The sequence below is a fragment of the Oculina patagonica genome, chromosome 7 (genome assembly GCF_052425735.1).
Source record: "Oculina patagonica isolate OP01 chromosome 7, crgOcupat, whole genome shotgun sequence".
In the NCBI taxonomy this organism is placed as follows: domain Eukaryota; kingdom Metazoa; phylum Cnidaria; class Anthozoa; order Scleractinia; family Oculinidae; genus Oculina; species Oculina patagonica.
The window spans coordinates 11671025-11685596 of record NC_135764.1 but is presented as its reverse complement, the minus strand read 5'-3'; the positions used below and the strand labels follow the sequence as shown (position 1 = coordinate 11685596).

Genomic DNA, 14572 nt, shown 5'->3' with positions numbered 1-14572 from the left:
AGTTTTGGATGTGTTCATATGTAATGTAATTTATTTTTGTAATTTATTTACTCACGTGACACGGAAGAGCTCCAGGAGCTCGTTAAGACGTGTACGTGCAACCAAGGTCGAATTGGAATTTGGAGTGTTGGTTTTTGTGGAGGGAGGAAAACCGGAGAACCCGGAGAAAAACCCTCGGAACAAGGACGAGAACCAACAACAAACTCAACCGACGTATGGCACCGGGCCGGAATCGAACCACATTGGGCCACATTGGTGGGAGGCGAGCGCTCTCATCACTGCGCCACCCGTGCTCCCCTCATCATGATAAGAAGGTGGGCTAGCCCGATTACCGATATCTCGGTTTCTGCAAACGGGATCTCGGCAACAGGGAAGAATATTTTCCCATATGAACACTCCAGCTCGGTCGCCGGGACGCAACTTTTTTGAGAAAATAGCTTCCCTTTCGTAACTGGCTGGTCAAAATGGCTTCATTTTGCCTTGTATCTATTTCCACTTCAGAAATATGCGAATTGGCTTTATTAATAAAGTTACAAGGGTCAATAAAGCTACGATAGTCGCGAAAGATGCAACTTTTTGTGTCGCCATTTTGACTTCGTTTCTTGAATTTTATCCCCGTCAACCGGGCTTATATTTGCCATATAAACAGACGTCAAGATCCGTCCTGGTAACCGAGACCGCCCGTAAGCTGGGCTTATGTGAAGAGGCCCAAAAAGTTAAATTCAAAAAGGGGAACGCAAACTTGGGCTAGGAAGAGACGGTACACTCTTGGATACCAGAATCTGACCACGAACTGGAAGGGAAGCAATAGCAACAACTCAGCTTGGTTTTACAGCAGTTTATTCCAACTTAGCCTGTAATCGAGGCTCTAAAAATGTAATCGTAATTTTCTCGAAATGTTATCGATAAAGCTTTACAAATGGGGTCACGCGAAAGATCCCTTACTATAGAGTAAAAATCATTTGTTGATGACAGCGAAATCTGAATAATAATAACAACTTTATGACGCTGACAAAATAAAAATGTAACATGAAGAGAATGATTCACGGACTACTGATGTAAATCACGATTCGAAAGAAATTCTTATCAAAGTTCGCGAGTCACGGTCTGGCCGTTAGTTGTTTTTTTTTTTTTCTATACAAGAAAATGCTATTACGTGTAAATAAAATAACAAATACAATAAGGTGATGTCGCAATAATCTATAACTAGTAGAGACTTCAACGCTTTCACTTTAATTGACAAGAAAATGATTGTCTTGAACGAGACAAAGGCTAGCTTTTGCATGTTCCTTTGTGAACAAAGCTGGTCTCCTGGGTGCTTCTACTCAATCCACTGATCATTAGCATATGGAATGGCCTTATGCAAAACAACTCTAAGAAGCTGTTGTTCGCTTTTTAAGGGTTTTAAAATGGTAAAGACGGTTAAACAAAGAAATGACTGAAATACGGCAAATTCTCCGTGGCAGTGGTGCAACATTGCTCTAAAATGAAAACTGAATGCCAGTTATCTGTTCGGACGCAACTATGTCCGTCGCGCTTTGTATATAGCCAACTGATCTCTCCTGCCAGTTGGGATTTTTAACAATGTTATGCTCATTTAATTTGAAATATTTGTCTTCGCTGTTTCAGTGGCATGCCTGCAAACTAGCCATCTCGAAGCTAAGTCCCGTGAGATAAGTGCACGACAGCTATAAAAACAAAATCCTACATTTACATTGTTTACGTGTAATCACTCTATACCTTTCTAATACGAGAAATTACTATCATATTAAAAAGAAGGACTGTTAACATATCTGGTGGGTTGATTCTAATATCAGTTGTTCATGCTGTGAAAGAGAGTTTGCACCATTTCTGGTGACTTGGCAAAAACAGACAAATAAGATGTGCATTGTTGTTTGTCGTTGTCGTCGTCGTCGTTGTTGTTGCTGCATCCCTCTTCCTCATCAGCGGCAGAGAGAACGATAACTATTCCTTCTCCATTTTTGTTGATGCCATTTGCCTTCTCAACCAACTCCTTAGCTGACGTTTTGTGCTTGCTAGAGAAAAACTGTTTTGAATGCTTCAAGCCAAAATCTAAAGCAATGTAGCGAGCCAGTAACGTATGTGCGGTACCACCACCAATTCTCGGGTTCAAATCGACCAGGTAGTTCCCGTGATCTGTTATCAAGACCTCAAAATTGACCAAACCAAAGTAGCCTCGCTCTTGAAGATAATTTTTAATTGGTAAAGTGAACTCTTGGTACAGAAGGTGTTCATACTCCTCTTGTTTGTCCCAGTCCACTTCTACGGAGGTAAGACTATACTGTTCAGTAAAACCGGCTGCGATGGTTGTGCCGATCCAGAAGATTTCCCCGGATTTGTGCAGGTGAAAGTGACAACTAGGCACTTCTTTGACCCCGGGGATAAATTCTTGGAACACAATTCCTCCTTTCCAGCCGTGCACTTCTCTGATTTGTCGCAAAGTAGCAGATAACTCGCTCTCGTTCTGAATGAGATAGTTTCCAGCCCCACCTGAGCTCATGTCGACTTTAACCATGCAAGGGTAAGTAATGGCATTTTCGTCCATGTGTCTTGGCGTTGGCGCTTTGATGTCAAATATCGAGCTCTTGAGTTGTACTTCATACAAAATATCTGGATCTACGCCGTGCTTGTGCTTTGGGATGCCTTGGAATGCCAATGTTGTCACGAGTGGAATATCATCCTGCAGTCCTTCGTCCAGTGATTTGATAACTACGGGAGGGAAAGCGGGAAGCCATTGTTTCCAGTGCTGTTGCAAGTACGATTCTGGCGTGCACTCCATAATAATGGGAATTTCATTCCCGACTGCGGGAAGAGAACGAAATGGCTTCAGAATTCCACTAACGGTCGGTGAAGACGGTGGACAATCGAATAGTCGGTATTTTTTATCGTTCAAGAATCTGTTTTTTTTGCTATACGAAGACGGATGTTGCAGTAAAAAATAGGCTTCCTTCAAGTCTTTTTCAATAAGACTTCCAATAGTGACAGCGTTCTTGGAAGACATCACGATGCTTAGAATAAGCAACAGATTTTCTGTTATACTAGTTCAACAGGCGCAAGGTTAGGCTTCACCGGCGGTGGAAAGAGAAAAAAAAGAACACTTTTGTGACGCTCAAAACATTCGGTTGATGCTCAGCATCACTATAAGACGGGTCTTTTGTTTTGGGCTTAAACACCATGCATAAATTACACCTGGATCACGTACCAGAGACGTTTCTATTGGTTTGTTGCTCGTTCACCCGTGAACAACTATAATTGTGTTTTGTGCACGGCCATGACCAGAAAATGTAAAATGTGAACAATACAAAGACCTTTGTCTAGCTTCAAAACCATTCTATTTGCGTTTGACGAAATAGAACACATACTAATCGCGTCGTTTTTTCCCTACTCAGTCACGCGGGTATCGGTTGCTAAGCTGGGCGATTTCAGGATTTGGACGCCATCTTGGTCTGGCTGGCCGCCCATAGCCTCGATCTCATACAAAAAAATATGGCGTCGATTTTGGAGTCACACAAACGTGTTTTGCTTGAAGAAACGGCCGAAACGTGTACCCAAAGTTAAAATAATACCGAAAATGACATGGGAAGCATAACAGGGTTTTATCCAGGGAAATAGAATTTAAATTCAAAAGGGGAACACAAACTTGGGCTAGGAAGAGACGGTACACTCTTAGATACCGGAAACTGACCACGAACTGGAAGGAAAGCAATAGCAGCAACTCAGCTTGGTTTAACAGCAGTTTATTCCAACTTAGCCTGTAATCAAGGCTCTAAAATGTAATCGTGATTTCCTCGAAATGTTATCGATAAAGCTTTACAAATGGGGTCACGCGAAAGATCACTTACTATAGAGTAAAAATCATTTGTTGATGACAGCGAAATCTTAATAATAATTACAACTTTACGAGGCTGACAAAATAAAAATTAAAACTAAAAATGAAGAGAATGATTCACGGACTATGTAAATCACGGTTCGAAAGGAGTTCTTATCAAAGTTCGCGAGTCACGGCCTAGCCGTTAGTTTTTTATTTATTTTTTTCTATACAGGAAAATGATATTACGTGTAAATAAAATAACAAATACAATTATGTGATGTCGCAATAATCTATAACTAGTAGAGACTTCAACGCTTTCATTTTAATTGACAAAAAAAAATGATTGTCTTGAACGAGACAAAGGCTAGCTTTTGCATGTTCCTTTGTGATAAAAACTAGTCTCCTAGGTATTTCTACTCAATCCACTGATCATTAGCATATGGAGTGGCCTAATGCAAAACAACTCTAAAAAGCTGCTGTTGGCTATTATAAATGGGTTTTAAAATTCTAAATACGGTTAAACAAAAAAAAAAATGGCTGAAATACAGCAAATTCTCCGTGGTAGTGGTGCAACATTGTTCTAAAATTAAAACTGAATGATTATCTGTTCGGACGCAACTATATATATATATGTCCGTAACGCTTTGTATATAGCCAACTGGTCTCTCCTGCCAGTTGGGATTTTTAACAATGTTATGCTCATTTAATTTAAAATATTTGTCTTCGCTGTTTCAGTGGCATGCCTGCAAACTAGCCATCTCGAAGCTAAGTCCCGTGAGATAAGTGCACGACCGCTATAAAAACAATATCCTACATTTACATTTTTTACGTGTAATCACTCTATACCTATCTAATACGAGAAATTACTATCACATTAAAAAGAAGGACTGTTAACATATCTGGTGGGTTGATTCTAATATCAGTTGTTCATGCTGTGAAAGAGAGTTTGCACCATTTCTGGTGACTTGGCAAAAACAGACAAATAAGAAATGCATTGTTGTTTGTCGTTGTCGTCGTCGTTGTTGTTGCATCCCTCTTCCTCATCAGCGGCAGAGAGAACAATAACTATTCCTTCTCCATTTTTGTTGATGCCATTTGCCTTCTCAACCAACTCCTTAGCTGACGTTTTGTGCTTGCTAGAGAAAAACTGTTTTGAATGCTTCAAGCCAAAATCTAAAGCCATGTAGCGAGCCAGTAACGTATGTGCGGTACCACCACCAATTCTCGGGTTCAAATCGACCAGGTAATTCCCGTGATCTGTTATCAAGACCTCAAAATTGACCAAGCCAAAGTAGCCTCGCTCTTGAAGATAATTTTTAATTGGTAAAGTGAACTCTTGGTACAAAAGGTGTTCATACTCCTCTTGTTTGTCCCAGTCCACTTCTACGGAGGTAAGACTATACTGTTCAGTAAAACCGGCTGCGATGGTTGTGCCAATCCAGTAGATTTCCCCGGATTTGTGCAGGTGAAAGTGACAACTAGGCACTTCTTTGACCCCGGGGATAAATTCTTGGAACACAATTCCTCCTTTCCAGCCGTGCACTTCTCTGATTTGTCGCAAAGCAGCAGATAACTCGCTCTCGTTCTGAATGAGATAGTTTCCAGCCCCACCTGAGCTCATGTCGACTTTAACCATGCAAGGGTAAGAAATGGCATTTTCGTCCATGTGTCTTGGCGTTGGCGCTTTGATGTCAAGTATCGAGCTCTTGAGTTGTACTTCATACAAAATATCTGGATCTACGCCGTGCTTGTGCTTTGGGATGCTTTGGAATGCCAATGTTGTCACGAGTGGAATATCATCCAGCAGTCCTTCGTCCAGTGATTTGATAACTACGGGAGGGAAAGCGGGAAGCCATTGTTTCCAGTGCTGTTGCAAGTACGATTCTGGCGTGCACTCCATAATAATGGGAATTTCATTCCCGACTGCGGGAAGAGAACGAAATGGCTTCAGAATTCGACTAACGGTCGGTGAAGACGGTGGACAATCGAATAGTCGGTATTTTTTATCGTTCAAGAATCTGTTTCTTTTGCTATACGAAGACGGATATTGTGGTAAAAAATAGGCTTCCTTCAAGTCTTTTTCAATGAGACTTCCAATGGTAACAGCGTTCTTGGAAGACATCACGATGTTTAAACCAACTGTTATCTGAAGTGTCGAACGCCTGTTTACTGAAACGTGACCTGAAAAAAAAAATCAATTGCGTCTTTTACGTACGTATTGAAAGACCGCAGGTTAACAAAAATATCGGACCTAAATTTCTCAAACTAATTAACTAGTGGTAACCACAGGTTAGAAAGTGCGGGCCTCGACAAACTTTTGTTTTCGGATTCTAATCGTTCTTTGTGGAGGAAAAAAATTCTCAACTTCCCAGTGTTTGAACGATACATTTTCGGATCCTTTTGCATTAACCGTTCATGGTGGAAGATTACGGATTGATAATTGACAAATCACTGGACAAAAGTAACGCGTCACGCGAGGAATGCATGATTTAATCGAGCACGCGGTGCAATAAAGATGTGATTTTCCTCTGTCGGTGAACTCGCTATGTTGTCAGTGTTGTAAGGAATTTTTCGAGATTAAATAACTGTTGTTGGAAGCATTCGTTTTGCTCTGGTTTATCTGTGATACAATCACAGCAAATCTTCTCAAAACCAACGCCTGAACAACGTCTGCAAAACGTAATGTTTCTTCAATGATGTGACAGAAGCCTCGATCTTATGTGACAAACTGTTGACATTGACACATTTTTCGCATTCTTATCGTCTTGATGAACAGATTTCAAACTTCCGGTGTTTCGACAAACTGTTGTGATTGACACATTTTTCGCATTCTGATCGTTCTTGCTGGAAGAACAAAATTTTTAACTTCCGCTTTGCAGCTAGTCTTTTATAAACGTGGCGCGCACGCGTCATACGCAATCCGCTGGTCACTGTCAAGATTAGGGTTGCGGGCCTCTCTTGGGCCCGCAATAATTTATCAAGTAAAAAAAAAAAAAAATCATATCCGTGAAGGAGGTTTGGATGCCCGATCTTAATAAGCATAGATATTTACGATTATATTTCTCCGTTTACTCCATAGTTTTTGTTTTGATTGAGAACATATATCAAACACTCGAGACATTTGGAATAAATCAAAGCCAACGAACCAATCACAGGACAGATAAGCGATTTTAGCCAATGGGAATTAGCGGCCTCTAGAGGCCGCTAATTCATTAGATTTCTCACGTTTATTAAAGAGGCGTCTGACGGCTGGCGTTCTTTCTTTCCTTCTGCCCCGCCGTCGCTTTGCTCGCGCGTTCGTTTTCTCGCTCTCCTGACCACAGGTACCCCAAGCTCTATGGGAGATATAGACCGTGTGACCTTTGTTCAGCGTTTTGTGAGTATTGTAATTTGAGCGTCAGGGCGCGGGCGGCCGTTGGGTAACAGCGAAATTATAAGGATTTGTATGGGAAATAACGATTCCTGCTTTAATTTAAAAATGCGAACTAATTTTTAAATAAAAAAAACTACCTAAAGTCCTCTGTCTGTTGTTCTTTCTCCTATGTGGTTTTTGGAGCGATTTAGCGCGATTCCAGTGAGTTTTAGTTCCATTGCCTTACTCTCTATAGTAAGTCTAGCATATTTGTGCACAGCTGAAAATTAAAATTCTAATATGACGAGTCGCATTTCCAAGAGACCTAAGAAATGGTAGCCTGCGAACAGGCTTTCTGTAGAGCGCTCGGCCGGCGGGGCAAAAATGGAGGGGAAAGCTTTCCTTTCCGGCGCTTCGCACCTCGTCGCCGACGCTTCGCGCCGTCCTAGCCCTATCGGCAAAAAAAACTCCGGAAAGTCCGGCGCTTCGCACCTCGTCGCCGACGCTTCGCGCCGTCCTAGCGCTATCGGGAAAAAAACTCCGGAAAGCCTGTTCGCAGGCTACTACTATTTGACAGGTTTCGCCAAAACAACGTACATTCTCATGCTTGATCTAGAATGTGGTTCTTCGCTTATTAAACTATCAAAAAAATAAGTTCATTTAGAAAACAATGGGCGACCTATTTATTACCAATATCTCGTATCTTGAACCTTTTGAACTGGCTAAAAGACGCCCTCTATAAGCAAGCGTAGCGAGCCGAAATCAACTAGGGGGCGGCTTTTTCAGACATACCTTTTTAAAGTTATTTTTCGCTAACATGTGAAAAATTGTTTTCTTGTAAGCAAAAACTCTACTCCAGTGGGATTTGTTTTTCGTGTGTAAATAATAACCATCAGAGATACTGTCGCTTGGCGGCTGAAATGATTTAAGCAAAGCCAACCGAAGACAAGCTGGGCTGCCTTGAAAGTAATAACTCGTTGACGATAACTTCAGTCAACCGCAATCAGTGAAAAAATTTAATCTACAAAAAAAGAGCAGGCAATATTTTAGGCGTGCGATATAGTATAAATATATTTTAGTTAAACTGAGAGCACCACCAGGTGCGGACAAAACCTGGGCCCAGGCCCATGGGCCGGCCCATGGGCTATCCTATGGGCTACCCTATGGGCTACCCTATGGGCTACCCTATGGGCTACCCCTAAATTTTATTTTTTTTAATTTAATTTTTTTTCAGACTATTATTATAATTATTATTATTATTATTATTCATTTATTAATTATAATAATTATTATATAAACATCAATGACATACTAGGAAATCTTTCGCAGGAAACGTTGTCTCACAAAAAATATGCTGAATAAGCCCAAGTTTATCGATATTAAGTCGAAACATCTTCGGATTTTCCTCTGCAATCTTCGGAAGTCTTTGGAAGTTTTCGGAAAAGTTCGGAAACTGTTTGAAAACATTCATATGACCTTCGGACAACATGTTGAAAATTTTCGGAAAACGGTCGGAAATATACGGAAAATCGTCAAACGCCTTGTTGGTTACTTGGAGATATGAAATGTATCTTGCACACTCGAAGATAATTTCATATTTCCGCACAACCATGTATTATCTCCTATATATTATGATTAATTATCACTTGGAGAAGGGTATCCCCTGACAATACTAGCGTACGAAAGAGACGAAGAATCCATTCCCAAAATTATCAAAAACTTTGCAAGTAAAGTCTATCCGAAGCGAAGCTTTGTGTTATCCCACGTTCACTGTGCTATTATGTTACATAAGCAATCGGAATAACATGGTGTCAACTTAAAGTGTCTTGTCCTGTTAGGAAAAATTGAAAAAAAAGCAGAACACTGCCGGTCGGTTGCTTATTAAGCCACTTATGCGGTAAACGTCGCCCAAGAGATCATGACTAATACACCACACGAGTACCACGAGTAACATACGGGTAACATACGAGTAACACACGGAACATACGGTTACATACAGTTACATACAGGTAACATACGAGTAACATACGGATACATGCATGCCAGTTCCTATTTCATTTCATTTTATTTTATTTTTCATTTTTATTTTATGCAACACAAGTAAACAAAACAAAACATACGGGCAATTACGGGTACATACAGGTAACATACGAGTATAATAATCGAATAATAATCGAAAAATCAATCATTGGTCATTAGATGTAACGTGTTTCTCCATCGCTCTCCCCTCCAAAAAAGATTGCGTGACAAGACCAAAGGACAAGGAACAAAAAAAATGAAAAATAAAAAAAATAAAATAAAATAAAGTGAAATGAAATAGGAACTGGTATGCACCCGTATGTGTCCTTATGTTACTCGTATGCTACGGGTAAGATCGTATGTAAGTGAATTCAAGAAGTTGAGCTATTGACCTTATAACATTTCAAATTCTTGATACGTCTTCAATGCGTTTTGTCCTTTGGGCTCGTCAAGCAACCTTGTTGACGGGAAGGGGGTGGGGGAGCATACTGATAAAAATGAAAAATAAAACAAAATAAAGGGAAATGAAAAAGGAACTGGTATACACACGTATGTATTGGTATGTTACTCGTATGCATCTGTATGTTACTCGTATGTATCCGTATGTTACTCGTATGTATCCGTATGTTACTTGTATGTTACCTGTATGTACCCGTATGTGCCCGTATGTTTCGTGTGTTACTCGTATGTTACCCGTATGTTGCTCGTAGTACTCGTGTGGTGTATTAGTCATGATCCGCCCGAGAAAATAGAAAGTTAACCAAGGTAAAAGCTCGATTAACCCTCAGGCATGGTTTAGGTCGGTAACCAAGGTTGAGATGACAGATATATCTGCTTGCGGTCGCATAGTATTTCACATCCCGTGGTGTCCAGATTGTGTCAGTCTCATTCTATCACGTTTTGATTGTTTCCACGTTTTTTCGACGTTTTTGCTTGTTTACAAGCTAAAAACGTAGAATAGGGGTTATGTAGACACAATTTGGAACCACATATTTGTAAACTCTCAAGGGACTTTTTTAATTTCTCAAGGGATTACTTTCCGCTGTGGGTGATCACTGAAAAAAACGTGACTTGTCACATTTACAAACGTTATATAACAATTTTAAAAGTGACATGTCAGCTTTCTTATCTCAACGCACGTGTGTCTGAAAGGCGATCTATAAAAAGCGTCGCACAAACAATGGATTGCGTAAATAAAACACGAATAAATACTTAATCACTAGCACTTACATCGTTTAAAAATTACAAACGTCAAAAATAAACCATACCAAAAAACTCGCTCTTTTCAAAGATATTATTGAAGTTAAAACAAATGCAAGAGATGGGGGCTTCTTTTAGCTTAGGAGCGGTTAAAAATTAGGCCACATTCTATTTCGTCATCAGCCTAGGTCGTTAGGGACGTGACCTCGCGTTGACAGGGAATGACAGCAATGTCGCATGAATCGGCTTTACAACATGCGATCGTATCTACGCAGTTCGAGTGGAATTTCTGTCAAAGACAGCAAAATTCTTTCTTATTTCATCTTCAAATATAATTCGAAAGCATTCACTGTATATATGGCTTTTGTTTAATCCTGGGTCTTGATATCCGACCCTCGCAGAGCCTAGACAAAACGCAGCTTGAGTGTAACGATTTATATGCGCAATGTTTTCTCCGACAGAAGTCGGAAATATCCGTATTTTTTTTCGTGCTTTTTCGTGGAGCAATCGTAACGATACGGCCTTGAACACATTGAACAGCGGTCTACCTATAACAATTCAAATATGGCGTCGCAAAAACAAAGCGTCGAACGCATATTTTGCTGTTTCATTTGCTAATTTCGCTGCCGAAATCGACTGCCTCGAAAGGTCCTTGCAATTTTAAAGTATAGAATTGTCAGATCTCGGTGAAATTTGCACTGTTTATTTGTGTAATGTTAAGGAATATGTGTATAAATACCCGGCGCGGACGAGCCATTTTTGACAAAATTATACGGCTGCATTTCCTCCGCGAAGACAGGAAATTGTTAAACTAAACTACAAAGAAACTGTAATGATAAGTTCGAAGAACAATGCACAGGATAAACCTTCGACTCATACTTCATGCAAAAACGTCGATATCTCGAAGAGACTTTGATTAATCTACCTATCAATCTGGTGTCCTTCTTTGCCAAATCCGGAGCAACCACTAGGACAATGTAATCAAAAAAATTTAAACCAGAATTGGTTTCTCGGCCAAGATTTTGCACGTCCAGCGCGCATTGTCTTTCAAAGAGAAATTGGCCTCGACTGCTCGAGCTTGAGGTGCTGCAAAGGTAAGAGCCGCTGAAATCTCGAGACCTGAGTTTGCAGCTCAAAAATAAGAGCCACAGCTTTTCTCTTTCTTCAGCCGCCAATTTAGCCTGTTCCAGGCGTTCGGTTAGTTGGGAAGCGGCGTTTTTCGGCGTTTTTCGCGCCGTTTTTCGCGCTTTCCAACTAACCGAACGCCTGGAACAGGCTACCGCCAATTCGATTTGATAGTGATCGCGTTTCATGACAGATTTACCTCGGCTATTTAAGCCAGTATAAACCCTGTACAAATGTACTATCTTTTTACATCTTACAGCTGCACGTTTACGGCTAGCAAGGCAAAGAGGCCCTTTTAGGGTAAATTCCGACAAGCGACACGGCGTTTAAACAGCGACATGGAAGAAATAAAATGGCGACGAACGACAAGACTTTTATTGAAATAGCGACAGCGAAGGAAAGAATTAAATAAGAGCACTACGGCGAATCTCTCGGTTTCTTAAATGTTCGACGGCGAACCTGATGTAGTCACAAATCGACACAAATCCTCTGCCCCATCAGCATGCAGGGCATGCTTTTAGGTCCCGCAGCTATCAAGTCGAAAAGTGGATAAATACAAACAGTCAAAAATTTTATTTGCTTGCCCTACTCACCAGTATTTCGCTATAAAGGGAACAACAGATCCTTATTCGTTATGGCTGTGGCTGATCAAAAAGTTATAAATTCAATAAAAAAAGGAAACAGGAAAGGAACAAACTCAGGCTAAACTAATGATCGATAATGAGGGTTTGCATTAGAGCGGAAGAGCGAGAATGTTGCTGTTATAATCACTGAGCTGGCAACCAACTAACGTACTTCATCCTGATAAAGCATAGCAAAGTATAAGGAAATACGACAAACAAGCCCAGATGTCATTTCAGCCGAGCGAGGTCAAATCCACCTTTGAAAAATTGACAGTTAACGCCTGAAACAGCGGACAGCAGTCCAAAAATAATCGCCCGTCGAGGTCGAGAAATCGGTCAGGAGAAATGTTTTGCGATCGAGAATTTTTGATCAGTTGAGAACACGTTCTGCTTTGCGTACCTAATTTAGTCACGTCGTTTGTAATTGGTCGAGACATTAAAAACATTAACTGCCTTTTTAAAATACCGGAGAAAGTTCTGCTCTGTGTACCTAGGTTACTCACGTGTATTGTGTTCTAAAGTTAGAACGTCGTGTTTTTTATCTGTCAAATGATTAAATTAATCTTAACGACTCTTTCAAAATACACGAAAAAACTTCTGCTCTGTGTACTTAGTTCAGAGTCATGTCGTTTTTTAATTGCTCGAAAACTAATGCTCGTTTTTAATTGGTCGAGATATTAAAAAAATGAACTACCTTATTAAAATACAGGGGCACCCAGCAGACCGTTTCGGTGTAAATTCGGGTAATAGTATTTCGGTCCATAAAATTTTTTGAAGTTTGAAAGTACTAGCTTGCGTATCCGAAAAGATACACTTTTGTCAGAATTTAAAAATAAGGCTTTAAATCACACAAAAAGGACACTTAAAACGTAAAAACGATGTTCCGACACCTATAGTAAAATTTTCTCGTTGGGTGCCCCTGAAAATACCAGAGAAACTACTGCTCTGTGAACCTAGGTTACTCACGCATTTTTTTAATTGGTTGAGAAATTAAAATATCTGAGAAGCTTCTCCCAGGGGGGGTACTCCGGGATCCAAGTGACGGGGATGTGCGAAGGATTTTTTTGGGGTCGAAATTTTCGATTCCGGGATTTTTTAGGGTAGAAGAATTTGGCAGGTTTTTTTTTAGGTGACTTGATTTAAATAGGGGATTTTTTTGGGTATTAAAATCAAACTAAAGTAACTTGGCACAGCCTTGGCAATTTAGGGGTAATTTGACTAGGGATTTTTTTGGGCGTTTTTTTTTGGTCTAGGGATTTTTTTGGGTCCTGAGTTTTGCCTCCATTCGATCATCCCCGTCACTTTGATCCCGGAGTACCCCCCCCCTGGGAAGCTTCTGCTCTGTTACTCGCGCCCGTCCTTAGACGAAATGACGAAATTACGACAGCGACACGCGGACCATTCTTAGTTTCGGGGGTGGAAGCGGAATCATGAATCATGAATCATAAATCTGTAAAATTAGTAGGAATCATGAATCTTTGTGTTTACAACTTGGGAATCATGAATAACGGAGATGGCTAAAAGAATCATGAATAACAAATGAATGCTTCCATCGATATTGAATGCTTGTGAATATAGAATGTAACAAAAATTAAACTGATGGGTCATTTTATTAAATTCTTAACAAATATATTCCAGTAATGGTCTGAAATCGCATTTCTGAGCATCTAATTTTTCAAAATTTCCTGGGGGAGCATGCCCCCAGACCCCCCTATAGGAAAGCAACGGAAACACCGGAATGCACCCTTCGCTTCACATCTTCATCCCTTACCGGTACTTTACAGTGATCAAGTATGTTACACACAGTGAATATTTAGAAATAATATGACGACTGAAAATATTTTACATCGGCTTCCGGCATAATTCTGTGCAAAAAGAGTCCACTTGTAAAAGGAGGCTCTGTTAGCAGGGATCCGGAATGTGCAACCAGCATGTAAGTGCAAAACAACAAAAACTGGTAACACGTTATTTTGAAAACTGGATGAAAAGAATGAAAAATGAATCATGAATATCGAATAAAACTTATACATGAATCATGAATCATTGAGGTAAAACAAGACAGGAATCATGAATATCCAAAGTCCAATGATTCCGCTTCCACCCCCGATTAGTTGCGACATGACAAGCTTTGAAAAAGGAGACGTGAGACATGCATACCTACCCTAACAGGGCCGCGGCAATAACACTCAATAATTCATTGATAAGTTGGGACCCCAGGAAAAAACCCTGCTGCTTGTTTCCAGCTTTCCTTATGTAATAATATACGATAATATATAGAAGATAATACATGGCTGTGTGGAAATATGAAATTATCTTCGAGTGTACAAGGTACATTTCATATCTCCAAGCAACCAACAAGCATGAACAAGGCTTTTGAAGATTTTCCGTATATTTTCGACCGTTTTCCAAAGATTTCCGAAG

At 40.2% G+C, this 14572-nt stretch overlaps 2 protein-coding genes across 3 annotated transcripts in view; both read right to left on the bottom strand.

The window, feature by feature from the left end:
* Positions 1-848: 848 nt before the first annotated feature.
* LOC144661356 (uncharacterized) lies at positions 849-3022 on the bottom strand. Its single transcript, XM_078522081.1, has one exon. The coding sequence runs from the start codon at positions 3020-3022 to the stop codon at positions 1814-1816; it is 1209 nt and encodes a 402-aa protein (XP_078378207.1). The 3' UTR covers positions 849-1813.
* A 1522-nt stretch (positions 3023-4544) lies between these two features.
* Positions 4545-14572, bottom strand: part of LOC144659415 (uncharacterized) — a 32042-nt gene continuing 22014 nt past the window's right edge. For both annotated transcript variants that reach the window (XM_078519841.1, XM_078519842.1), the window contains one exon: positions 4545-6013. In XM_078519841.1, coding sequence (XP_078375967.1) covers positions 4752-5954 — 1203 coding nt within the window. In that variant the 5' untranslated portion in view covers positions 5955-6013 and the 3' untranslated portion in view covers positions 4545-4751. The remainder of the gene's footprint in view (positions 6014-14572) is intronic.